Raw genomic sequence first — 26,280 nt, 5'->3', positions numbered from 1 at the left:
CAGTCAGGACTAGAACCCCAGACTCGTGTCTCCGCCCAGTGCAGTGAAATGACCACAGGCAGTGGGACAGCTGGGCTGTGCTCTGTAGGGAGGCTCTGGCCTCAGGCCATATCTCCCAGTTCAACTCACCTGCATCTTCCCATTCTCTTCCGACCTGAGGAGCCCTTTCTAGGGTCACCCAGGGGAGACCTAGCAATATGGGAGGTGGGAGGAGGATGGGAGTGGTGGAATGGTAGTTCTTTTTATACATATGGGTCCTTGGCGATTTGGTTTTGTTGGGACTGGGTACAGTGCCTCTTCTAAGTGCAGTAACTTAGGAGAAGAAGGAACAGGGGTCTGAGAGGGGGCCAGCCCGACCAGCGTATTGAGAGGCTTGGAGGGCCAGGGGAGAGGGACCTGAACAGCAGGATCCCCCCAGCTAGGAGATGATAGAGATCTGGGTTTGAATTCCGACCCATCACTCACTACATTGGGCCCTGGGCCACTTACTCGGTGGCTCAGGTGGCTCACCTGCAAATGGAGATAATGTCTCCTAGAGCCACAGTATGAATGAAGCTCCTAGCTAGCTCATCACAGGGTCCCAGTGACCCTCCCAACTCACTGGCCTGCCTGCCCCTTCCCCCTAGGTCCGTGGTCGGCAAACTGCGGCTCTCGAGCCACATGCGGCTCTTTGGCCCCTTGAGTGTGGCTCTTCCTAAGCCTTAGGAGTACCCTAATTAAGTTCATAACAATGTACCTACCTATATAGTTAAGTTTAAAAAATTTGGCTCTCAAAAGAAATTTCAGTCGTTGTACTATTGATATTGGGCTCTGTTGACTAATGACTTTGCCAACCACTGCCCTAGGTCATCGACAAAAACTCGGGCGGCTGGTGGTACGTGCAGATCGGTGAGAAGGAGGGCTGGGCCCCCGCGTCCTACATCGATAAGCGCAAGAAGCCCAACCTGAGCCGCCGCACGAGCACCCTGACCCGGCCCAAGGTCCCCCCACCGGCGCCCCCCAGCAAGCCCAAGGAGGCTGAGGAGGGTCCGGCAGGCACCGCCGAGACCCAGGACTCCCCGCTGAAGCTCAAGTACGAAGAGCCTGAGTATGACATCCCTGCCTTTGGCTTCGACTCGGAGCCAGAGCTGAGTGAGGAGCCCACGGAGGACAGAGGCTCGGGGGACAAGCGGCTGGCCCAGCCCCACAGGCCCTCGCCGGCCTCCTCCCTGCAGCGGGCCCGCTTCAAGGTGGGCGGGTCCTCCGAGGACGTGGCCCTGGAAGAGGAGACCATCTATGAGAACGAGGGCTTCCGGCCCTGTGCAGAGGACACCCTGTCAGCCAGACGGTCCTCCCGGGACAGTGACTCCCCAGGAGGCTCCCCACTGTCCCTTGCCAGGAAAAACTCCCCCAAATCAGACTCCCCCAAATCGTCCTCGCTCCTAAAGCTCAAGGCAGAGAAAAACGCCCAGGCGGAACTGGGGAAGAACCACTCCTCGGCCTCCTTCTCCTCGTCCATCACCATCAACACCACCTGCTCCTCCTCCTCCTCCTCCTCCTCTTCCTCCCTGTCCAAGCCCAGCAGCGACCTGAAGCCCCGTTCTGCCTCGGACGCAGGCATCCGCGGCACCCCCAAGGTCGGAGCGAAGAAGGACGCTGACCTGAAGGCCGGGCTGACCTCCTGTGCTCGGGCCAAGCCATCTGTCCGGCCCAAGCCATTCCTGAACAGAGCGGAGTCCCAGAGTCAAGAGAAGATGGACATCAGCACTTTACGGCGCCAGCTGAGACCCACAGGCCAGCTCCGGGGAGGCCTCAAGGGCTCCAAGAGTGAGGACTCCGAGCTGCCCCCCCAGACAGCCTCCGAGGGTCCCAACGAGGGGTCCAGGAGAGGCTCAGCCGACCTCATCACCCTCCCAGCTGCCACACCCCCCTGTCCCACCAAGAAGGGGCGGGAAGGGCAGGCCACCTCCTACATGACGTGTAGTGCCTACCAGAAGGTCCAGGACTCGGAGATCAGTTTCCCCGCTGGCGTGGAGGTGCAGGTGCTCGAGAAGTTGGAAAGCGGCTGGTGGTATGTGAGGTTTGGGGAGTTGGAGGGCTGGGCCCCTTCCCACTACTTGGTGCTGGGTGAGAATGAGCCACCTGACCCCTCTGGCAAAGAGCCGGACGCCGTGACCGCCAAGAGCAAGCAGAAGGAGGGCAAGTCGGACAGCCTGGAGAAGATCGAGAAGCGGGTCCAAGCGCTGAATACCGTCAACCAGAGCAAGAGGGCCACGCCGCCCATCCCCTCCAAGCCTCCCGGGGGCTTCAGCAAGACCGCGGGTGCTGGGGTGGTGAAGATGAGGAATGGGGTTCGGCAGGTGGCGGTGAGGCCCCAGTCAGTGTTCGTGTCCCCACCACCCAAGGACAACAACCTGTCCTGCGCCCTCCGGAGGAACGAGTCGCTCACAGCCACCGACAGCCTCCGAGGCGTCCGCCGTAACTCCTCCTTCAGCACCGCCCGCTCGGCGGCTGCAGAGGCCAAGGGCCGCCTGGCCGAGCGGGCCGCCAGCCAGGGCTCAGACAGCCCTCTGCTGCCCACGCAGCGCAACGGTATCCCCGTGTCCCCCGTGCGCCCCAAGCCTATCGAGAAGTCCCAGTTCATCCACAACAACCTCAAAGATGTGTATGTGTCCATCGCGGACTACGAGGGGGACGAGGAGACGGCGGGCTTCCAGGAGGGTGTGTCCATGGAGGTCCTGGAGAGGAACCCCAATGGCTGGTGGTACTGCCAGATCCTGGACGGGGTGAAGCCCTTCAAAGGCTGGGTGCCCTCCAACTACCTGGAGAAAAAGAACTAACAGGGCACGGGTCCTTCCAGCCTGGGTGTGGATGAGTGGTGAGATGAAGACAATAGGGAGAGGGGAGGGGTGGGGGGTGGGGGGAGGACAACATTAAACCCTGCAGAAGGTGTGACCTCAAGGACACTCCCCTCCAGACTGTCCCTGGCTGGAAGGGAGGGTCTGGTGGGGGGCCACCTTGAGCAGGAGGCCTGAGACCAAAGGTGAGACAGCTGAGCCCCATGTGTGCCCCTTGGTGACTTCACTGATGGGCTCAGCACCATCTGGGACAGGCCAGTGGGAAGTCCCAGTCGTGCCTTGGCTGCAAATCTGGAAAGGATGTGGTCCTAGAGGCCTCCATGCCCTGCCCCAGCCTAGCCCGGTTCCAGTTGCTGGCAGCTTGTTGCCAGGGGTGGGCCCGGGTATCATCCTCACCGTAACGGCGAATTGTGCTGGTCTCCCGGGGACTGCCGCCGCCCGGCACGGGTGGTGTGGTAGAAGACACCTCTGGCTTTGGGGCTTGGAGGCCTCTCCTGTGAGCTCAGCCTGTCCCTGGCCAGGCCACTGTCCGTGTCTGTTAGTTGCAGAAAAAGCAGTTCCCCAGGTGCCAGCAAGGACCGCCTTGCCCGGGCGCCCGTGGAGACCCACCAGCCCGATTTACGGAGGATGGGCAGAGCCGGGGGTCTCAGTCTGCACAGACTTTATTTTGGATATTTCTGGGTGGGCAGTTTCTTTGCATGTTGCGGGAGAGGTTTATTGATTTGGGGCTTCTTGGTTGGGCCCTGGGTTTTGGTCTTATTTTAGGGGTTGTTTGGGGGCCTCAGGACGGTCAGCCTCACAGGGGACGGGAGGGGGGTGGGTGGGCTTTTCTGTTAGACTCTTGTGGGAGGTTGGTTGTTGTTTGTGTTTCACATGTTCCCCTCCACAAGCTGGAGTCGTTTCGTTTGGTTTCCACTGTGTGGACAGTGCCTGAGGGGTTGGGGGCGGAGAAGCCCCCCACTCCCAGACCGCGAGGCACCCACCTTCTGGTGCGAGCCCAGCCCAGGAGGGAGGAGGGTCTCGTTCAGGAGCGAAGGCGGCTCTCGGGCTGCTGGGTGACCGCCATTCTGTGTACAGTCTCCCTCCTGGGCAGGACCGAAAGCCTGAGGGGACCCCCAACTGGGCCCCCAGGCCAGACTGGAGCAAACACCACCAGCCTGCCGGCGATGCCACAGGGACCAAGGAGGTGGAGGACCCCAGACCAGGAGCTGACCTGGTCATTCCGAGGGGCAGTGCCCCCGTGAAAAGAGAAGCGAGAGAATAAAGTCCCTGTCGACTTCGGGTCTTTCGATCATTGACATTTCAGAGGGGGCCCTCCAGAAGCCAGCGGCTTCCCGAGGACTCACCCTTTGCTGGGAGTGGATTTCCACACGTGCCTTTGACTTCGGACAGGTCAGGCTTCACAGCCGCCGATTCAGCTGCCAGAATCCTGGACAAGGGTTGGTGTTCTCTCTCTCCACCTGCTTCCCACCCAGGACGGAGATGTTGCCTGAAGGTGAGCATGGGACCCAGGTCTTGTGCCTTCCGTACCCCATGCGCCCCCTCCTGACCGTCCTCCCTCCTGTACACTGAAGCCTGGCAGCTATAGCAAACTGCTCCTGTTCTCTGTTAAAGGGCCGTGGTGAGATTTTGTTTCCTTTTGTTTTGTTTGTGAGTTTGTTTAAAATGGAAATTAGTTATTTTCTTCTGCTGGACAGTATTAAATAGAGCAGGATGTTGAGTTAATCTGCTAGATTGCAGTACTAATGGTAGTGGTTTAGTGTCTTCATATTAATATTATTTGGACTTATTTGAACAATAATGATAAAGAAGTGGTTCATTATTTTTTAATTAATGCACTTTAATAAGGTGGAATGGAAAGAAACCCAGAGAGCAAAGTGCATTACTTAAAGATGCAGTATATACTTTTCTCATTTTTAAGCAGCACATATTTATTGAAAGAAAAAAAGTAATTTATGATTATTTAAAATAAAATTTAAAAGTAGAGTGACTGTCGGGTTAAAGGACCTTCCACGTAGCTATCTTCCAGGGGGAGGGCCCCAGCGGCCTCACTCCTCAGATGTCTGCACTGAGCCAGTTCAATCACAACGCGACAGCCAGGCCAGGAAGGAGTGCAGGACGCATCTGCCAAGCACAGAGCATCTCAGTTGGACTGGACCACAGTGCTCCCCAGAGCCTGTCTTCCCCTGCCCTTCCTCACGGTCTTTACTGCCCTGTGGGGCTCTCTACCACCACCAGGGCCCACATTCCCCTGCCCCTCAAGGGTCCCCCTCTATCCTTGATCCCCAGTGCTCTAAGTGATGGTCATTAAAAGTGACCTCAAAGGTCACTCCATCCCCTCCCCTCCTGTTATTGCAGCCCAAGGACAGGAAATGACTCCCAAAATCACACGGCCAAGTTTACTGGCAGACCTCCCCACGGCATCCCTCCTGGCACTCCTACCCATCCCCCTTCGAGCTTATTGCGTGGTCATCATGTTTACATTGGGACATCCAGCCCCGAGGATGGCTGGGAGTTGCTCAGGCATCCAGGGAAAGTGGGGAATGCTGCCACCTGGTGACAGCATGGAGATTTGGGCAGTGAACAGGGATTGCCATGTCCCATCTTTGCCCCTTGCCCCTCACCACCACCCCCTTAATTCACAGCACAGCACAAACCCTGCAAACCGAAAGAGAATATTAATACTTGAAGCAAAAAAGGGTGCATGCCAGTCCCTCTCAGACATGGCTAGGCGATGCCAGGCCTTGTGCCCCTGGACCCCTAGCCCTACCCAGGGCAAGAGGGCCTTTCCCTAGAGCTACTGAGCTGCTTTGTGATGTTGGAGGGTACTGCTGGCAGCAGGTGGAGGAGGGAGGGGCCTGGGGCTCTGACCCATCTGGAGGAAAACCAGATCGGCCTAAAAAAAAGGAAAAAGAAAAATGAAATCTCAGCAGTGTCCAAACCTAGTTTTCCATTAGTTACGATTGAAAATGTGAAATGACATTGTGTGGCTGTATACTGCAACTTTAATCATAATGAGCCCTTCTGAGGTCATTATTGAGGTTTATATAATGCCTGAAGATGCATCATTGGTGCTTTTTCTTTGTGGAAAGACTTTTTCTTTTATTACAAGGGGGAAAAAATGTCTTCATCTCTCTCCCACTTTATAACAGCGGGCCTGGCTGGGCTTCCTGGCCCTGCCATGCCGTTTCCACTAGGCCAAGGGACCACAGGGGCAGCAAGAGGGAGCAGGAAGGGGTGACCCTGAACAGCAAGTATGCCATCTGCTCCTACCTGTGGCCGGGCCCTGCCTTGCCAGCCCTCGGCCCCATCCACCCCGAGCCTGGCCCCAACAGCTTCTCTTTGTTCCCCCTCTCTTCTCCATCTTGACGAAGGCATTATATAGAATCATTTTAATCACTTTCAGATGTTAGAGCAGCATATTTTACTGGCATTTATCCATCGCTTTCCTCAGCAAGGCATGTTACTACTCTTATCATCTAAGGAAAAAAAGACAAGGGAATTTCGGCCAAGCATTATTTTCATATTACTAGTATTTGCAGAGTAGATGTAGAACTATTTAAGTTTAGACCTTGGTTTGGTAGTTTATTTTTTTTTTAAGGGAAAAAAGATAAGGTAACCCCTACTTTTTTTGTTTTTGTATTTAACTAATATATTATTTCTTTAAGGTTACTCACTTCCCCTATTCCCTTCAAATACTTTGCATTCTCATTCGAAAATGAAAACAACCTGAGAGACAGGATACGTGCAATATTATCAAGAGGGATGCCAGGGCTTGTTGGGATGGTGGCGGGAGACCCGGTGGCCCAGTCTGTCGACAGAGGGAGGCGGGGCTGGCTGGGAGACGTGGGAGCTGTGGAGCAGACAGGTGGTCCAGGTTATTGATCTTCTCCCCTCCTTGCCTGCCCCCCTCCTGGCAGGGTGTCAGGGGTCCCCGCCAGAGGGCAGCCCCTTTTCCTGTTGGGTGTCATCCACCCAGAAGAAAGGGATTCAGGGAAGTAGCATGGGGCTCTTGACCTCCCGCGGCCCCCGCCCTCAGAGCAGAGCAAGGACATCCAGGAACTGTTCCTTGTTTTCATTTCCGTTGTTTCCAGCCAGCTGCTCAGAAAGACCTGTCCTAAAAGTCACTCAGCAGCCCTCGCTCACCCCAGTCTCCTGATGTTTGGGCCATGATCCTTTTGATGTATGTGTGAGTCTTTCTAAAACTATGTAACCTCAGTTCAGTTTATGGGCAGGAACCCTACATGTAACCAAATCCTTTTTTGGGGGAGGTGGGTGCCTTCAGCCCTGCCATATCCCAGTGAGACACCAATTTCCACAAGCCTGCAGCTGGGCCTGGTGCTAACCTGGGCCACCCATTCATCTCAGTGACTTCAGCTGAGGAGTGAGCCCTGCCTCTGCTCAACACCCCAACGGTCAGTGCCCAGAGGGTCTCGGAGAAGCAGCTGAGGGGCCTACCCAGGTCTCTGCGGACAGAACTGCCCACAACAGGTACCAAAGCGGCGGCCTCCTAAGTGGGCACAGGCAGAGGAAGCAGCAGGGTGGGAAGTCTCTGGGTTCAAGCCCTTGGAGCTCGGCTCCTCGGCTCCAGGGACGGCCTTGCTGGCGTGTCCCCTCCACCTCCAGTACTGTATGCTTGCTGCTCCAACCCCTGTTTGGTGCATTTCTGTACAAATATGGATCTATGTGCCAAGAGGGACTGTGCCCCCCTGTGTGGGTCTCTCCCCTTGAGCATCTACATCTATGTCCAACCTTTGAAAATCTTGACGCAGAGCTCTCTGGAAAAGAGAACCATCCACATAACTAAAGAATTAAGATTCCCTCACTTTTTTGAGGGCTGTGTGTTGAGAAAGTGTGTGCGTGCGTGCGTGTGTGCGTGCATGTGTGTAACTTCCCACTGTTACGAAGTAGAATGGGGTTAGAGAAAACTAGCGGGCACGCTGTCTCCATTGTACAGTCCTTGGCATTGGGCAGGCCCCACGGGACTCGCAGCTTCTGGCAAGTGTGTGTGTTATTCACACACGTAATTCTGGCTGGAGAGTGCAATGTGTCTTTTTATTTTTTTGTAATTATTTTATTAAGTATTTAGTTGGAAACTTCACACTGGCATTAACAGATCTAGCAGAAGCAGCCTAGGCCATCGTCCCAGGCTCCCAAATAAAGTTGTGGAAAAGGGATGCCGCTGAGTGCGCTACGCGGCAGGCCAACTCCCAGCCATTGCCATGCATGTCATCACCGTGGGATGATGGCCCTCAGCTCTTGTTTCTGAGGATGGTCAGGGCGAGAACTTGCTCACGGTGAGCTCAGCAGACCTGCACGTGCATGTCCATCAGCACCTGCCTAGACCTCGGGCCCTGTCACTTGATGGGACGAGTGTGAAGGGTTCCCCCTTGACCTTACTGAGATTTCTGCCAAAATCATGATCCCTGTTTGGGGCAGCCTCTGTGGTTCTCATGCTCCGTGACCAGAGAAGGATGGGGTCAGTGACCTATTGCCTTATTTCAGGAAAAGCAGCCCCACTGATGTGAGCTTCCCTCCTGTTTTGTCCTGTGCACCTGGGCTCTCAGACCAGAAGTTGGGCACCTTGGTGCTTACAGACTGGGCAGGCCTGGTCCCAACCTGCCTATGAGGTTGAGATTGCCATGCATCTTCCTGACCCATTCCTGCCTTTCTAATCTTGAGTTTGCACTTGACCTTGACAATCACCCACCCCAGTCCTAGAACTTAGTGGCCTTAGAGAGTGGGTCCCTGCGCTAAAGGTCCCTTCTTTGCACCCCCCAAGTTTCATCCTGGCTAATGGGGCTGGACTTCAGGAGGCGAGAGAGAGAGGAAAGAATTGTTTTAAAGCAAAAGGATGGATCGAGCATGTTGGAGACGAGCAAGAGGCATGTCGGCAAGATGAGTATGTGCACGTGTGGCCTGTTTGGGTGTCTGGGACTGACCGTCCCTTCTCTGGGAAGGTGGCTTCCAGAAGAGGGTGTCTAGGCAGAAAGGGAAAAGTGTGAGAAGGCTGAGAGAGGGTTTGGAGTCTTGTCTTTATTAAAAAGAAGGAAGAAGTTGATTCTAAGTGTTTCAGGAAGAAGAGAGCAGGTAAGGAGGGAATTTAGTGATTCAACACACAAGGGTCCAGCCAGATCAGGTTGGAAATAAGGCTGGAGGAGGAGAAGCCGGCCAGAGGAAACGCTACTTGCTGTGCCACAAGCTGGGTCCCCAGCAAGTTCTTAATGAACGGTCACTGATTTACTCAGTGGAGAGAGTAAGTCACCAGCAACAACTTGTATTTTGAGTTTGGAGGCCCTGGCTCCAGAATATTCATCCACCTCCCAGGTTCCCAGCTGGTTTTGCCCACCTCTTTTTGTCTAATACACAGCTAACCTCTCAAATTGTTTAAATCAAAGACTAGAGACCAAAAGGGTCATGTAGTTAGAGACCCGCCACCCCCAAATTGGAACCTCAGGGTCCAGATACCATCAAGCTCATCTGGGAGGAAGGCAACCTTGTTTGTTCTTCTCAAGTGTCTCTGATGATGCCTGTGGTTATGCAGTTGGCTGAGCCTGCCCACTGGTGTGACTTAGAAGACGGGGTGGGGGGGTTGTACAGTGCAGACTCATCCATGGATATGCCCTTTCGTGTTTAGTGGCCTATGACCAAGACACACTGCTCTTGTGTTTATTTCAGAGGAAGAAGGGCAAACAGCCACCATTCTTGAATCTGCATCTTGTTCTCTGCAACAGGTTTTCTTTACCTGCAGGACACAGGATGGGAAAGGGTTTCGCTGCTAGTCACTGAGAGGTTCGCAGGAAGGTGACCGAGTGATGCACACGTGAGTGGCAGGTCCCTGCAGTGTGGGTTTGTGGACCGCGTGGTTGCATGGGAGCTGGATGCCTCGGCTCCAGAACTTTGGGGGATTTCTCGTGGTGTCCGCTTAACCCCCCTCCCTCCCAGATCCTAGTGGGCTCTGTGGGGGTCACGTTGTTTCCTCTTCCGCCCTCAGCAGAGAAACTGAAGGAAAGGACATTAAATTGAATGCAGTCCATTTGAGCACTAAAAAATTTCCAGGATCAATGGTGGTGCTAAACTATCTCCATGTTTCTATTATTTTTAATAGTGGGGTTTTTTTTATTATTATTGTTCTCATCACAAAAATGCAGTGTCCTTGGGGAAGGGATCCAGCCTCCTGGCCTGCACCTTTCCAGGTGTCCTTTATCATTTGGACGGGACTCTTTGGTCTGCAGAAATACTATGACTTGGCATGCTTCTAGACTGTAAGATTTGGGTTGTTTTGTTTTGTATTTTGTTTATGTTTACATGCATCTTCTTGTATTTCCCTGAAAATTAAATAAAGTTTTTGACCTTTTTAACTCAACAGAATCACCTCTTCATTCTCCTTAATGCCAGAAAACCCGTCCAGCTGAATGGCAAAGCATCCCCCATGCAGAATGAACTACAGGATCCATGTCCTCTGGGGACAGACGGGGTTGGGGAGGAGAAGCCTCCAACCCTCCCAACTTTTGCTGAACTCTAATAAACAGGGCTGGGCCATCCTGATGTAGGAAGCAGCCCATGGCTGTTCAAGGCCAGGCAGAGGCTGGGCAGAGGGTCCTCGCTGTGTCTAGATCCCATCTGCCACCCCCAGCCTCTGCAGACAGCCAGACGTGCTCATCTAGAAAGTTTCTCTGAAGGTCTCAGGCCAGAGGCCTGTCTTTCCTGCCCAGCTGTGCCGCCCATTTGGTGTAGGCCTCAGCACCCACCCACCGGAGCTCGGCTGGGGCGCAGGGGCGAGGGATGGGAGGCCCTGTTCCTGAGGAACGCAGCACTCTCTGCTGACCTGAGGACCTGTCATCCTTCCATTAGCCCCTAGGTGGCGCCACCACCACACAAGGGGTGCAGGCCAGGTATGGGTTCAGCTCAGCCAAGAGAACGCTGAGCAGGCCTCAGGGACTCCCGCTGCCGCCCCAACAAACACTGCTGCTCAACAGCCCAGAGACCTGAGGCTACCAAAGGGCATGGCTTCTCCCTTTCAACTTACAAGGCTCACCTGGCATTCTGGCCCCCACACTGCATGCACCCCGCCCCCCCTCACCCCCCCACACACACACATTGGCCCTCCCTCCCCAGCCCTCCACATTGCACAACACAGCCCTGAGGCTGGTACAAATCACCTTTATTCACAATCACAGCGACCCAAGTTCACAAAGGAGGCAGTAACTACCCCACACTAACAGACGATGGATGGATGGATGGATGGATGGATGGATGGATGGATGGGTGGGTGGCTTCCTCTCCCCAACCCTCAGGCCAGGCAACCCCTGTACTTACCTCTGAAATGGATCCTTTGACTGGATAGGGCCCCCACCCCCACAGAAGGGGTCACCAGGGGTCAAAGACTGGGGAGACCCATAGCAGAACTATGACTTCTCAAAGACCCACTGCAAGGCTGGGACAGACCCCACCCCACCCCCCACAGCCCCTCACCAAAGAACTAAGAGTTACACAAAGTCTTCCCCCGCCCCAATCATTTTACAGAGGTGGCATCTGAGGTGCAGAGGGGCTTGGACCTGGCCACGGGGATGTAAAAAGCCATCTGAAGGGGGCAGAGGGCTGGGAGGCTGGGGGAGACTGGAGAGCTGGCCCCAGCCCATGGCCTATGGGGACAAGGCGAGCAGGGCAGAGATGACTGTAGCCTAAGAGCACGTGGGGGGCACTCCCTCACCCCAGAACCAGGAATGAGAACCCAGAGGTGCTGGGACCCTGTCCCTACCCCTCATCTTTCCTGGGGATGGAGTGCCTCCCCTAAGAACAGGCTCCCTGCCTCTCACTAGGCTCCCCAACCCTGTTCCCTGGCACAAGCTGGGCTCCCCTCCTTCAGCCTTCCCAGAACTTTCTATGTCCTGTGGAGGGGGCACTCTTGGGCCCCCTGCCGTATTTGAGCTGACTGTAACCCTGCTCCAGCCCAAGGAGGAAGGGCACTTTGTGGCTCCGAGTGACCCACCAGTCCAGAGAATGAAGGAGGCTCAATTTGCCTCTAAAATGGGCACAGTTCACCAGGAGGCCTCCCAATTCAGCCCCTTTTTAAGGAGTTCCAACTCATGGTAAGCAGAGCTCACTGTGGACTTTTAGCTGGAGTCTGGGAAATGCTGCCCCTCTCAATCCACACACACCAGGGCAGCATTTCTAGGGGCCTGAAGGGTGGAAACTCACCCCCCCCCAAAAAAAATTACCCCACAAACCAAATAAATAAATAAATTACAATAAAGAAAAAAGCTGGTCTCACTCCAGGAAACCTCCCTGCCCCCCAACCCAGGGCCCTGGCCTTGCCTGGGGACACTCCACATCTCTGAGCATCAGCCAGGCCCAGGACAGCACTGAGGGAGGACAGGTCACAGAGAGGAGATGCAGACCTGCTCTTAGAGACCCTGACAGAAGACAGACCCTGCTCTCCAGCCAACCAAGGGGCGAGATGATTGGGGCAGAAAGGCTACGGCCAGGAAACGGCCCGCTGCATCTCTGCCAGGGCACGGGGCCAGACACTTGGAACCTGGGGCCTCCTGCGGCCAGTCTGGGAGAGGCACCCGCTGGCCTTCCTTCCCCTGGCTGCCGGGCCCAGGGGGTGGGAGGAGAGGGAGAAGGTGAGAGCAGGTCAGAGTAAGGCAGCAGCTCGGGGGCCACCTGCCCAGGGTTTGCTGTCTAGCTGGCCGTGCACCGCTCCAGGGCAGCTGGCAGAGGGAGCGAACTGACGTCCAGTCCACACTCCACTAGCCAAGCCACACGCCCTGGCCCACGGCCACATCTGCCCAGAGGAAGGGACGCACTTTCTAATTCTCACAAAGGTGCCACACGGGCTAGAAGTCGGTCCCAGATGGGGAGGGGTTAGAACAGGCGGAGCCCCCAATTTAGTCCCTCAGCATGAAGGGAAGAGCTGAGCACAGAGAAGGGAAAGGCAGGCAAAGTGCAGACTCCTCCCCTCCCCTCCCCTCTGCCGGGCGATCTGCTCCTGCCCCCCTGTTCCCCCCCAAACCTGTATGCTACCCCTTTCCTCCCCAAACTTTCAGGGACCTCAGTTTCCCAAGTTTAATGGAGAAGGGAAGAGAGTTTCCAAAATGAGGAAGAGGAGAAGGGCCCCGTGGCTTGCCCCTCAGCTGGCGCTGGGCTGCAGTCCGAGGAGGCGGCGCGAGGGGTGGGCACGCCGGGCTAGGAGCTCCGGTACGTCTTGATGATGTCCTTGATGGGGCGGCGGCAGATGGGGCAGCAGGCGTGCAGAGCCTTCTTGAGGCGCAGGCCACAGGCATAGCAGAGGCACATGTGGCCACATGTGTAGATGACCGTGTCCACTGCGTGCTCATAGCAAATGGTGCACTCATCACTCCACTGGCCCGTGCCTGGGGTCACCGGCGACTCGGGCAAGCTCACCGGCGAGTTGGGGGCTGTCCCTGGAGGTGAGGGGACACCGGTCAAGGGAGACGTGGTCCAGTCCAGACCCAGGTTCATGGGAAGGGAGCCCCCTGGCCTCTTGTCCCCCCTCCACTTATCAGATCTACCTGTTTACTCTGACACCCCAACTTCCTGGACACAAGAGGGGAGAGGATGCGCCTTGGGCAGCCCCACTGCTGGCCCCTCAGCTCCCAGACCAGGGGCCAGGGTGTCCATGAAGCAGGATTGGAGGAACGGGGGGAGGAAAAAGGGGGCCCCAAATCTTTTAAGGCAGGCTCCGCCTGAGCTATCCTTTGGTGTTCCCTGTAAGCTAAAAATGTCCTTTGGAGAAAGGTACCCAGCTAGGGGACAGAAGGGAATACACCCCAGAAATGGCCATCCAACAAGGGTTCACTAGGCCACTCCCACTCCTCCAGGGCCCCAGCCCTGACACTGGAGCTGCATGCCTTCCCTGGCCAGGGTCTCGGGGTAGGAAGTCTGGCACAGATACCATCGGCCTGGAGGGGCCAGCCCACTTACCGCCAGCAGAGCTCCCCAGAGGTCCCGAGCTGCAGGTGCTGAGCAAGGGGTCAGAGAGGCGGCTGCCCAGGGCACTGGGCGAGGTTGGTGTGGAGGCGGGGGAGCAGGGAAGTGATGGGATGCCCCGCTCTGCCAGAATGGTGGAGCCTGTAGAAGGGGAGGGAGGGATGTACTAGCAACACAAAGGCCCATTGGGAGAAAGCTCAAGTCTCCGGCCCTCCAGTAGGTTCCCAGGAGATAAAGTGGGGGCCACAGTCTGAGCACACAGCCCAGCCCCTGGGCTCAGGGCAGGATGCCACAGGCTGGGTCAGCATCCTGCCCCAGCTCTCTGGCGTTACATCAGCAATCTCCAAACAAGCCCCTGCCTAGAAGCCCACCTCCACCCTCCCCCAGGCATCCTTCACCTGCAAGGTTTCCCCAGCCAGAGAACAAAGTCACCCTCCTCCCACCCAGAATGGCCCTTCCAGCCCTAGCCTCACCCTCATCACTGTCCCCGGATATCGCGCCCACTTCTCCTTTGCACTGGCACCTTTGAAATGCCCCTCACCATCCCCCACACTTGTCTGTCCTACATTCTTTCCCAGGCCCTCACACCTCTCCCTCTTCTACTTCTCACCTCCCCTTCCCTCCCTCCTCCCTCCTCCCAGGTAGTCCTGAGGGCCTACCAGGTAGCAACACTGTGTATGTGTATAAAACTGGGGACAAGACCCACAGAGCTCTTGCCCTCAAACAGCTAATGATCCAGGGAGCCTCTTGGAGCTGTCCTCAAACCCCCTCCTCCTGACACCCGTGACCCCCTCCCCCCAACCACATCACTCTCTTTAGCATGGACCAGCCACACACATCACATACAAGGGGACTAAACCACCACAGACTGGGGTATTATTTGTCCTTTTTCCAGGAATGCAGCTTTGTTTCCCCAGTTAAACCATGAGCCTCCTGCGAGCAGGTAATCTTATTCACCTGTGACTCTCTCACAGGCCTTAACAAACACAGTGGTTCTCAACCTTGGCTGCACATTAGAATCACCTGGGAATCTTTTCAAAATCCTGATTTCTGGGCCTCATCCTCCAGAAATTCCGTTTCTTTGTTACTACTGTTGTGGCCCCAACCCATAACAAAGAAACAGAATTTCCGGAGGTGAGGCCCAGAAATCAGGATTTTAAAAAGATTCCCAGGTGATTCTAATGTGCAGCCAAGGTTGAGAACCACTGCCAGAATGCCCTACACACCAGTACTCGATGAGATCTCTAAAATCAGTTATTTGCTCTAACCCATTTAGTCACTGTTTCTAGCATATTCATTAGATATCCACAGGGTGTCTCTTACTATTGTTAATAGTTTTCAAGTTAATTATTACCTCCTTCAGAATAATACCTCCTATTTGTTTTTCTTGCCTACTGCACTAGCTAGCATTTTCAGAACAATACTGAAAGGCATCCTTATCAGATTCCTGACTGTAGTGAGAGCATTTCTAGTGTTTCACCATTATAAAATGTGCTATAGTTTGGGAGTGAAGGAACGTCACACTTTCCATTCTTAGTTCACTTAGGTCATCAATAAAGCAAAGCATTCCTCTATAAGGTAAATCGTTACCCTTCATACAGGGTCACTGGTTTACTTTTCTTTTGGAGTCAGTCAGGATCCCCTAACACCAATTTGCTGGTGGAGATACCCAATCCTCCAAACAGCCCCAGAGCACCCTGTATACTGAATTCTGAATGATTATTCTTCACCACCCATCTTGGCCCACTTACCTCTTGAGACATTTAAGTCCTGATATTATTTCTAAGCATCTTCTTTGCTCCAGTCTAGTAAGCCTCTTTGGGCAACAGAAGTCTCACTGGAAAGCTACTTATCTATTATTAGATGGTGCTGAGGCAAGAGAGTACCTTGCCCTTATGTAATTTACTTCATCTGAGGAGCAGTGGCTCCTGGTGAGTGTAGCCAAATAGCTTTTTACCTCAGCCTGATTTTTGCTGCACCTGATTTCTTTTTATTCCATCCTGAACTTTCACCCCCAACTTCTTTCCTACTGATGTCTTTTCATCTAGCTTGATTTCTCTTCATTCATTCCTCCCTGATTTATCGTCGCTCAATCCTAACTTCTTAGCATCCCAGCCTCATTTCTTTTCATTCTTTCTAAAATTTATTTTAACTCCATCTTCCTTTGGTTTCTGGAACACAGTAGGAAGTTCCCACTGATTTTATCTGATTTTTGGCACACTCCCACAATCACCAACAGCATTACATCCACAAATAACATACCCATTTAGGTACTCACATGTGCCTACACACAGTGTGCCAATCTTACAGTGTAACTCATGCTCACTCACATACACACATTATCTTGTCTATGAAGCCTCCTGGGGTCTTTAAACTTGTCAAAGCAAACTTGCTAAAAACATTCAGATGCCCGGGACCTATCCAAGATGTACAGAATCAAAGTCTCTGAAGGTACTCAAGAATCTGCACTTTAGCGGGTTCTCGCAGTGAGTGTAATGAAACTAGCCCACTCTACTGCAGGCGATTAGCAGACCGGCACTGGAAAGCATGAATACCTGCCCACCTTGGGGTGACAGAGGTCCAGGAAATGCTTTGTAAAAAAAAAATATTTTTGTTTGGTATACCATAACCACCACCACTCCCTCCTTAAAGATTCACTCTGCATATCAAAGGCTCTGAGAAGTTCTGCAGTACAGAATCCTGCTTTCTAAGCCCTGGCGGAGTGGCTGGGTTGGTTGGAGCATCATCCTGTACACCAAAAGGTGGCTGGTTTGATCCCCAGTCAGGGCATATGCCGAGGTTTCAAGCTCCATTCCTGGTCAGGGGGTGAATGGGAGGCAACCAATGAATGATCGGTGTTTCTCTCTCTCTCTCCCTTCCTCTCTCTCTCTCTCTCTCTCTCTCTCTCAAAATCAATAAAAATATATCCTCAGGACTAGGTTGTGTGTGGAGAACTATCTGTGGACTTCTACACAAAGGAAACGTTTCCCCGCGTTCTAGTATTAGGAAGAGTGGAAGAATTGGAAGGAGGGGGCATAAGAGACTTAAAAATTCCCTTTGTCATAATAGAGAAGAATGACATCTAAAATCAACATGAGAAAGAAGCATGTGTACATCACTGAAAAAGTAAAAGAACTGGAGGTGGTTTCCTTTGGGGTGGGGAATGCACTGGTAGTTTTGGTGTAAACCTTTCGGACTTTATCATTTTTTATGTGTTCTATGCATGTATTACTATAATAAAAGCTAAATTTAAACATTAAAAAATAAATAAATAACCCCCTGCTTTTTAAAAACTCAGTATTTCCCAGGCTTCTTTAACCCAAGAGCCCTTTTGCAACTGATACCTAACCCACCGAACACTCCGGGAAACACGGCTTCCATCCAAACCTGTCCATTCAAACCCAGGAGAGCAAAGCTCGGCCTTCTGCAGCCCCATCTCCTCCAAGGCCCTCTGCTCGGAGATTCCCCACAGGCCCCAACCCAGGCGCCACCCTGTACAGACACCTGACTACGGACTCGCCAACCTCTTTTCCTGATTTGAGCACACAACCATACTAAGAGGCAAAGGCATTTTTTTTTCCCATTTGGAAGAATTAAAACTGAGCTGGTGGAAACTATTTTCTCATTTGAAGTGTCCACTGGAGTGTGTGTACCTGGACTGTTTGCGGCACATCGGTGGGAATGGGGGTTAATCCGATTCTGAGAGTGACACTCAGCAATCCTTTCTTCCCTCCCCGGGTGCGTCTAGTGCAGTGGTTCTCATCCTTGGCTGCACATTAGAATCATCTGGGAATCTTTTTAAAATCCTGATTTCTGGGCCTCATCCTCCGGAAATTCTGTTTCTTTGTTATGGGGTGGGGCCACAACATTAGTAACAAAGAAACAGAATTTCCGGAGGATGAGGCCCAGAAATCAGGATGTTAAAAAGATTCCCAGGTGCTTCTAATGTGCAGCCAAGGTTGAGAACCACTGCTCTAGTGAGATGTGAGGGCCGAGGAGTCCCGCCCCAAACTCATTTCAGGTGTGTGGCTTCTAGACAACCCCGCAGGGCGGGTGGCCCCTCTAATCCCCTATCCGGATGGGCCCCTCTTCCAGGAAGGGCTCCTGCCGGGTGTGGCGGAGTGCAGCTGCAGCCAGCCTCTGGGTGCTGTGCAGGCGGCTGGCACCTGGCCAGGGGCACTCACCGAGGAGGCGGATCTGCGCGATGGCTCCATGCAGACCGAAGAGCATCCACAGGGGCTGCGAGGCGTCCACGCACAGCTGCATGCCCGCGGCGGCGCCGTTGTGGCTCAGGTGCAGCTCGCCCTCGGCGTTGACCACCAGGCCCAGGATGTCGCCGCTCTGCAGGGGCCCGGGCACGCGGCACACGGCCCAGAACTCCTTGCGGTCCACCAGGGCCTCCGTGCTGAAGGGCAGGTCCGCGGGCCGCAGCGTGCCGGGGTCGCACGTGGTGACGCCAAAGGAGAGCGCGCCCGGCCGGGCGCCGCTGGAGCGCGTGACCTTGACGAAGACGGTCTCGGCCACGCGCACCGGCCGGCTGGTGAAGACGAGCGCGCGCTCGTCGCGCCCGTGCTCCAGGCGCGCCACCGTCTGCTCGTCCAGGATCCGGACGTGCGCGCCGGCGCGCAGCGGGTGGAAGCGCAGGTCGCCGTCGAGCTGCGCGGGGAGCGCGCGGCTGTGCTGCGAGTTGAGCGAGTTCTGCGGGATCGGGCAGCCCGCGGCCTGCGGGGCCTCCTCGCCTTCCCCCGCCGGCACGTTGAGGTCGCACAGGCTCACCGAGAGGCGCGCGTCGTCGGCCTCGCGCCGCAGCGACGGCCTCCGCAGGGCGGTGAAGGAGCGGGGCCGCAGGCAGTCCGGCAGCACCAGCTCGCTGTCTGTGGCAAGGAAGCGGGGACACCGGTCAGTCCCCATCACCTGCACCCTTCCTCCAGCTAGTCTGGGGCATCAAAACACCGGACTTTTAAGCACATTGAGACGGGTAGGATGGGCACAGGCACAGAACCCGCTGGTCCTGTCCGACACCCATATGTGCTGTTTTTTTTAAATTGAGGATATCTCCCCCGCAGAGCGCCGCCCCCCCACCCCCACCACCCCTTGAGGAGCAAGGGGTCCCAGTCCCACACCAGACCCCCAGCCCAGGGTTCCAGAGCTGGGAACCCTTAACTTTGGGCTGTAAAAACCAGCAGGGATTGTGGCTAAGTGGCATGGAGGCTGCTGGGGACTCAAGTGTTCCTCTTAAAGGGCTGGCACCAGACGGCTTTGGAGGACCCAGGGACATACGGGGAGGATCTGGTATCCCGGCAGGAACTCAGGGGTGGCTTTCTTCCAGATGGGGTGCTCACAGGGGTCATTGTTCCTGTGCTGAGACCTTCCCGCATTACAGGGCTGACTGGCAGCCATATCCGTCTCCATCAGCCTGGCTCACACTGTTGCTCAGCCCTGGTGATTCCCTGAGACCCCGCCCCACCCAAGCTGTTTGCAGCAGCTTTTCCATATGAATGGCCTGTCCTGACTCAGGCTTCAGATTTTGCTAAACTCTCTCAAACAGCAGCTGGTGTGAGCATGCCTGAAACCTACTTAAGGCCACGCTACCAATTCCAGGAGACATAGCAGCTCTATCTAATACATAGAAACAAACACAGGGAAGCAGCCAAAATGCAGAGACAAATTCAGAAACATGTCACAAATGAAAGAAATGGAAGCAAGCAAACTACTGGATACAGAGTTCAAAACCATGGTTACTCAAGGATCTTAATGAGAGTTTCAAGGGACTTAATGAGACTTTCAAGGATCTTAGTGAGAAGTTCAAAGACATGAAAAAGGACCAGTCAGAAATTAAGCATACACTAATTGAAATAAAGAATAGTCAGTTACCTACAAGGGAGCGCCCATATAACCGTCAGCTGATTTCTCAACAAACTTTGGACGTCAGAAGGGAGTGGCAAGAAATATTCAAAGTCATGAATAGGAAGGACTTACAAACCAAGATTATTCTATGCAGCAAAGTTATCATTTAGAATTGAAGGTCAGATAAAGAGCTTCACAGACAAGAAACAGCTAAAGGGGTTCATCACCACCAAACCAGTATTACATGAAATGTTGAAGGGTATTGAGGATGAGGAGGAGGGGGAGGAAGAAGAAAAAGAAGGCAATAAATACATATCTATCAACAATTGAATCTAAAAATCAAAATAAGTGAACAAGAAATCTAATGAAAATTAACTGGTGAATAAATACAGAATCAGGGGCATGGAAACATGGAACAGACTGACGAATCTCAGAGGAAAGAGGGGGAGAAATTAACCAAAGATCTTATATATGTGCATTACCTATGGACACAGACAATAGAGTGGTGAAGGCCTGGGGCAGGATGGGAACCAGGTGGAGGGGGCAATGGGGGGAAAAGAGGGAACATCTGCAATACTCTCAACAGTAAGATTTAAAAAAACAACAACGGACTTTTAAAGGCATAGACAATGCTTAGGATATAAACTAACGAGCAAATCAGCAACCAAAGTTGTACAGAACCTCTAAACTATTTGCTTAAGCAAAAGATTAAGCTGGAAGGAAAGACACCAAAATTGAAACCGAGGGTCCTTATGACTTTGATTAAATTTAGGTTTGAATCCTAGCTCTAGAAATCATCTCTCTCTCTACACCCCTCATAGACCTAGCGGCTAGGTCCTAGCCTCTCCTCCCAAGCCCTGAGGCAGCAGAAGACAATAGCAGGAACCTAACTAATAGTCACAAGATGTGGACTTCTTGCAGGTTAAAGATAATATCTTGACCTACGTTATGTTTCAGCTCCTGAGCCCCTGGCTACTTTTCAATGAAACCAGACAGAGGAATGCCAGAGCAGACCTCAGAGCTATCTTCAAGACCTGAAGAAATCATTCATTACCCTTACCTAACTTCCAACCAATCAGCTTCCAGCACAGTCTGGAACCCCTAACCCCAGGTACCTTGTGATTTTTCCCTATATAATCTGTAACTTAGATGCCATTTGGGGAGTTGGATCTTTAGAGGATTGGCCTATTAACTATTAAACTTTTTCTTTCTATACTGCAAATTCCTGCTCCTGCCTTCCTTTTGGGCCAATGTGTGCAGGCAGACTCAAATACCGGGGTCCTGGTAACAAAATTAAAAACATGATTGCTGTGGTTCAGTGGTTAGAGAGTCAGCCCGAGGACCAAAGAGTCATGGTTTGATTCCCAGTCAAGGGCATGTGTCTGGATTTCCGGTTCACTCCCCGCCCTCCGTCAGGGCACATGGAGGAGGCAACCAGTGGATGTGTCTCTCTCACATTGGTTTCTCTTTCTCACCCCCGCCCCTCCCTTCCACTCTCTCTGAAAAGCAATGGAAAAAATATCCTCAGGTGCCCAACTCAGTGGTTGAGCATAGACCCATGAACCCAGAGGTCACCAAGTTCCATCACTGGGTTCCATTCCCAGTCAGGGCACATGCTCGGTTTCAGGCTCAATTCCCCAGTAGGGGGCGTGCAGGAGGCAGTTGATGGATGATGTTTCTATCTGTCCCTCTCCCTTCCTCTCTCTCTCTCTCTCTCTCTCAAAAAAAAAAAAAAAATCAATTAAAAAAAATCCTCAGGTGAGGATTAACAAAAACAAAACATGATTGCTTCTAAATGACACGCTTATAAAAGATGTTTTTTAAATTTTAACTCCTGAGACCTTCTCTCTTTATCCTCAGCAACTAGAAGAGCCCCACACATATACAAGTAGTAAATAAATGTGCTGAATGCACTGCTGACATCCCCGGAACTCCTCTTTGCATAAATCTTCTCATCTTATCCTAACAAGTACCTTTTGAAGTTATTGTTGCCACTGAAGGGCATTTCAGCTGAGAAAAACTGAGCAAGTTTACCCAAGCTATCCTTTTCGAAAGTGACTTAATAGGAAATCAAAACCTGTCTCTTTTTAATCATACAAGTCATACAGAAAAATAATCGCCCATCAGCCCACCATCCAGAAAAAAAAATACTATTAATATTTGGATGTATGACCTTGCAGTCTTTTCAATATAATTTTTGCTACCATTTTTTAAATACAAACATTGAATCATGCTATATAAATGCCAGTAGTTTTTAACCATGTGTGGGTAACAAATCCCTTTGAAAATGTGATAACTTTGACTTATTCCCCTCCTCTGAAAAATGCACATTCTCCCTAAATTCTTTGGATAATTTTAGGGCATCTGTGAATCGCATAAAACCATCCATGGGCATGGACTCCAGGCTAAGGACCCTGCCATACAGATTTCCTTTTCAAAACTAGCTTTTCCACTTACTATGTATGTCCTGAACACCTTTTCATGCCAATGACCATGTTTCTGACAGCATATTTTTAAAATGGCTGTGCTATGTCCAGCTTTATGGAGTCCTGTAATTTATACTAAAGTCCGTGTGCACGCGGCATTACCCCTGCATTTCATCCCCAAAGCCTTCCATGGCGGTGTTCCTGCTATACAGACAAAGCTCGGAGATGTTACATGATAGTCACCAAGTGGCAGATCCAGGATTCAAGCAACTTCCAACTGTCCAACTTCCAATGACAGTCTTTGCTTCAGGCCCTCCTTTGTATCGAACCCCTTCTGTGGGAGTCCCCAAATTTGGGCTAGTGCCACTGTAGGCCACATCATGAGCCAATCCTTCCCTGGGAGCCTTTTCTCTGAGCCTCCCTCTGGGAGGAACTGTGCTACCTCTAGGAACTGGGTAAGGATGGCTGGGGTGCTTGGTGTGAGAGCAGAGCTTGGGGGACTGGACTGGTATGGCCAGCAGAGGCCCGAATCCAGCTCTAGCTAACCCTCGAGATGTCCCTAAAGCCTCCCTGTGTGTGTCCTCTCCTACCCAGCCCTCGCCCTTTCCAGGAGCAGTGTTGTTTAGGCCCACGCAAGGAGAGGGTGCTGGGCCCTCCCCCAATCCCCTGTCTCTCTGGAGAAGCCTCTTGGGGCCTGGCTGGTTGGGATTTCCCAGCATCATGCTTGGCAAGGAGAAGGGAGCCAACCGGAAAATGAGATTATTCCAGGGAATTGACTCTGTGACAGCAATGGTGCAGAGAGGCTGGGGGGCTGTGGAGAGCAGAGACGAGGGGGGCCCAGGCAGGAGGGGGAGGCACCAGAGACAAAGTGGAAACCTGGGGAAGGCTGTGGACTCCAGGGAACAGGCCTTGCTCCCCCACCCACTCCGGGATTCCAGGCAGTGGCCTTGAGGACTCCGGAGAGGTGGAGACAGGGCGAGGAAGGAACAGGGACAGCAGGGTGAGGAAAAAACAAGTGGCTCAGAGATGCCCAGCCAGGTCTACAGGAACAAGGCTGTCACGGGGCCCACACGCATGTGCACCCCCACACTTCTCTTCCCACCCCCCACGCACTCAGGACAATCAGTCAGAGCCCGTGGAGCTGGGAAGACCCTCAAAACAGATTTCTGAGTGGGACTGGATGTGCATTTTCCTGGTCTCTGCCCCTTCTATTTGAATATAGAGTCCTCTTCCACTTGAATATGCCCACTAGTGGGTATTCACTACCTCCCAGGCAACCTGCGCCATTGCTGAGCTACTCTGACTTTAAGAAAGTGTTTCCTGCCCTAACTGGTTTGGCTCAGTGGATAGAGCGTCAGCCTGCGGACTGAAGGGTCCCAGGTTCGATTCCAGTCAAGGGCATGTGCCTTGGTTGTGGGCACATCCTCAGTAGGGAGTGTGCAGGAGGCAGCTGATCGATGTTTCTCTCTCATTGATGTTTCTAACTCTCTATCCCTCTCCCCTCCTCTCTGTAAAAAATCAATAAAATATATATATTTTTTAAAAAAGAAAGTGTTTCCTTCTCTTAAACTGAAATATACCTCATTGTATTTATATCCACTACCTCAGCCCCACACTGAAGACAGCTCTCCTCAGGGAATACTCAGACTCCCCACATACCTTCCCACCTGTTAGTCAATGAACAGAACCAGATTTGGTACTCCAGATGTGCCCTGACCAGCTCAAGGCACAGTGTGGCCATCACCTCCCTTGATATGTATACCATACTTCTAATGATGCAACCTAACCGTAGCCTAGGTTTTATTAGTAACCAGTTTCCATATACTGGTAAGCAAGATGGGAGCATAATTAAGTGCAAGAATTTGACGTCATCAGCTTGGGTTCGAATCCTGGCTCTGCCATTTCCTAGCTGTATCACCTTGGACAAATAGCTTAACCTCTCTGGGCCCCTCTTCCTCAGCAGTGAAATCAACATTTACTGACTGGTACACATCTGTGTTCTAATACTCCCCTCAGAAGGGATGCTGTCAAGATGAGGTGGAATAAGATACATAGACATATAATCATCACCAGGTTCATATGAGCCACCGTTACTATCTTCTTACATGGACGTGGCTCAGAAGAAAGTGCATGGGCTTTGGGGTGATTCAGGCATGCGTTTAAGTGTCCGATCCAGTCCTTGGCTGGTGGCCTGTGGGTAAGCAACCTTCTTCCAGCCTCAGATCACTCACACAGAGAACAGGGGTAAGGGTAATTGTCTTTCGATGTTGTTACAGGGATCAGAGGGCGAGTAGAAGCCCCTGGCACCTGGGTACCTGATAAATTCAGATATTAGTATTTGCTCAGGTTGAGTTTGCCAAACAAAGTCAGGCCCACCGGCACTCAGGCAATTAACTTTTTGGACTTAAATGCAGGACTTTATGGCAGTCACGAGGGGCAGCCAAGACATAATCACTGCATGACATCGCTGACCGAAGACCAGGAGGGAGAAGCTACAAGTGGAGATTAGAGAAGAAAGAAGAGCAAGAAGGAGAAATCAGTGGGAAGTAGAGAGAGAGAAGAGACAGGAAAATGACTCCTTTGGCCTTGCTTGAAATATTGCAGGAGCTGAGAGATGCTGGGGAACAGCTAAAAACTGAATCCCTGGGGCGAGTGCCCAGCTCAACCATGTCTTCTCTCCCATCCTCTCCACCCCTTGGGGTCAGGAGCAGCTGCAGGCCGCCAGCAAGCTCCAAAATAACAATCCCCTTGGTGTGTCCAGCTGCGCCAGGGCCCTGAAATAGATGAAACTTGAGATCCAGGAGCTGGTCAGAGCACCCTCCAAAGAAACAGCAAGGGTCAGCAAGGGTCACAGCCCGGTGAGCTGACATCAAGTCGGAGGTCAGGGAAGGGTCCCCGCTCGCAACGCCGGGGGAGAACACCCTGGGACCAACCTCAGCCCGGGACTGAGCTCTGAGAGACAGCTTGGAAAAACCAGACAGGCAACCTATAACCCCAAGCAGTGGGATGGCCCCGCATTTGGAAGCAACACGTTATGTAATCGGCGCCTGGGACACATGGCTGCCCACTCTGGAGGTTTTATGGTGGGGGGAGGGGCGGCACAGGCCATGGGAGAAGCTGCTAAGCTGCCACCTCTCCTGTCCCCTTCTGCAGGAAGGCATTTGTTAGTCTTCAGCCTCTGCCTAATCGGTGCCTGCCGGTGGCTCTGCAGATCCCCGGAGCCGGGTGGAAACAACCAGGCCCTGCAAAGGGCAGGGAGGCCTGAGCCAGGGTGGCACTCAGGGCACCCACTCACTGACCCACTGTGTGCCCAACCCTGGGCAGGGGTTAAGGAGAAAGGGAGAAGCCAAAACCTGGGCCCTGGAGAGCCAGTAGCCCTTAGATCAGTGGTTCTCAACCTTCCTAATGCCATGACCCTTTAATACAGTTCCTCATGTTGTGGTGACCCCCAATTTCATTGTTACAAATTGAACATAATTAAAGCATAGTGATTAATCACAAAAACAATATGTAATTATATATGTGTTTTCCGATGGTCTTAGGCGACCCCTGTGAAAGGGTCATTCGACCCCCAAAGGGGTCGTGACCCACAGGTTGAGAACCGCTGCCTTAGATGGTTTGAAGCTTGGAGGCATGAAAACATTTGAATACAATTTCATTACAAAAATGCTTAGTGTCCCAGGTTAGACAGGACCTTAAAGAAAAAGGAGGCCGAAACCGGTTTGGCTCGGTGGATAGAGCGTTGGCCTGCGGACTGAAAGGTCCCAGGTTCGATTCTGGTCAAGGGCATGTACCTGGGTTGCGGGCACATCCCCGATGTGCAGGAGGCAGCTGATCGATGTTTCTCTCTCATCGATGTTTCTAACTCTCTATCCCTCTCCCTTCCTCTCTGTAAAAAATCAATAAAATATATTTAAAAAAAAAGAAAAGAAAAAGGAGGAGATCTATTTATCTCTGCCAAGTCCCCACCCAGCTTTGTTAGAATGCCCCTGGGGATAAGGAGCTCACCACCTCCCATCTCTGAACAACTGTGACTCTTAGGAAACCTCTCCTTGCGTGGATTCATATGTGTCCTTATATCCACTCCTTGGGCCCCTTTAGAAGAAAACTGAGGCTTCTCTTCTTTAGGGTCAATATCCCTTTGTAAGATAATGCTTTCCGACTGAGGCTGAGGTGCCCCTTCCCGTTTCAGAGTCAATCAGAGACAGCATCTT

At 52.7% G+C, this 26,280-nt stretch overlaps 2 protein-coding genes and 1 long non-coding RNA gene across 12 annotated transcripts in view; 2 read left to right on the top strand and 1 right to left on the bottom strand.

Moving 5' to 3' along the window:
- Positions 1-10,389, top strand: part of SH3PXD2A (SH3 and PX domains 2A) — a 57,460-nt gene extending 47,071 nt beyond the window's left edge. Inside the window, exons 8-10 of one of the 10 annotated variants that reach the window (XR_002830990.1) lie at positions 844-4,332; positions 6,932-7,020; positions 7,206-10,203. Coding sequence is in view for 2 of the 10 variants with exons in the window: in XM_023759802.1 (XP_023615570.1) it covers positions 844-2,819 (1,976 nt within the window). In the remaining 8 variants the exon portion in view is untranslated. The other 9 variants (XR_002830989.1, XR_002830985.1, XR_002830992.1 and 6 more) reach the window with 9 other exon arrangements.
- Positions 10,390-12,894: 2,505 nt separating this feature from the next.
- NEURL1 (neuralized E3 ubiquitin protein ligase 1) overlaps positions 12,895-26,280 on the bottom strand; it is a 68,029-nt gene continuing 54,643 nt past the window's right edge. The window contains exons 4-6 of the mRNA XM_014461909.2: positions 17,978-18,667; positions 13,788-13,934; positions 12,895-13,267 (exon numbers count right to left, since the gene is read on the bottom strand). Coding sequence (XP_014317395.2) covers positions 13,029-13,267; positions 13,788-13,934; positions 17,978-18,667 — 1,076 coding nt within the window. The 3' untranslated portion in view covers positions 12,895-13,028. The remainder of the gene's footprint in view (positions 13,268-13,787; positions 13,935-17,977; positions 18,668-26,280) is intronic.
- On the top strand, positions 18,682-20,862 carry LOC111827424. Its single transcript, XR_002830993.1, has 2 exons — positions 18,682-18,771; positions 20,598-20,862. It is a non-coding gene; the product is annotated as an uncharacterized LOC111827424 (long non-coding RNA).

This window comes from Myotis lucifugus, unplaced genomic scaffold (genome assembly GCF_000147115.1).
Source record: "Myotis lucifugus unplaced genomic scaffold, Myoluc2.0 scaffold_162, whole genome shotgun sequence".
NCBI lineage: Eukaryota > Metazoa > Chordata > Mammalia > Chiroptera > Vespertilionidae > Myotis > Myotis lucifugus.
The sequence above is the reverse complement of the archived record's forward strand: the minus strand, read 5'-3'. Positions and strand labels throughout refer to the sequence as shown.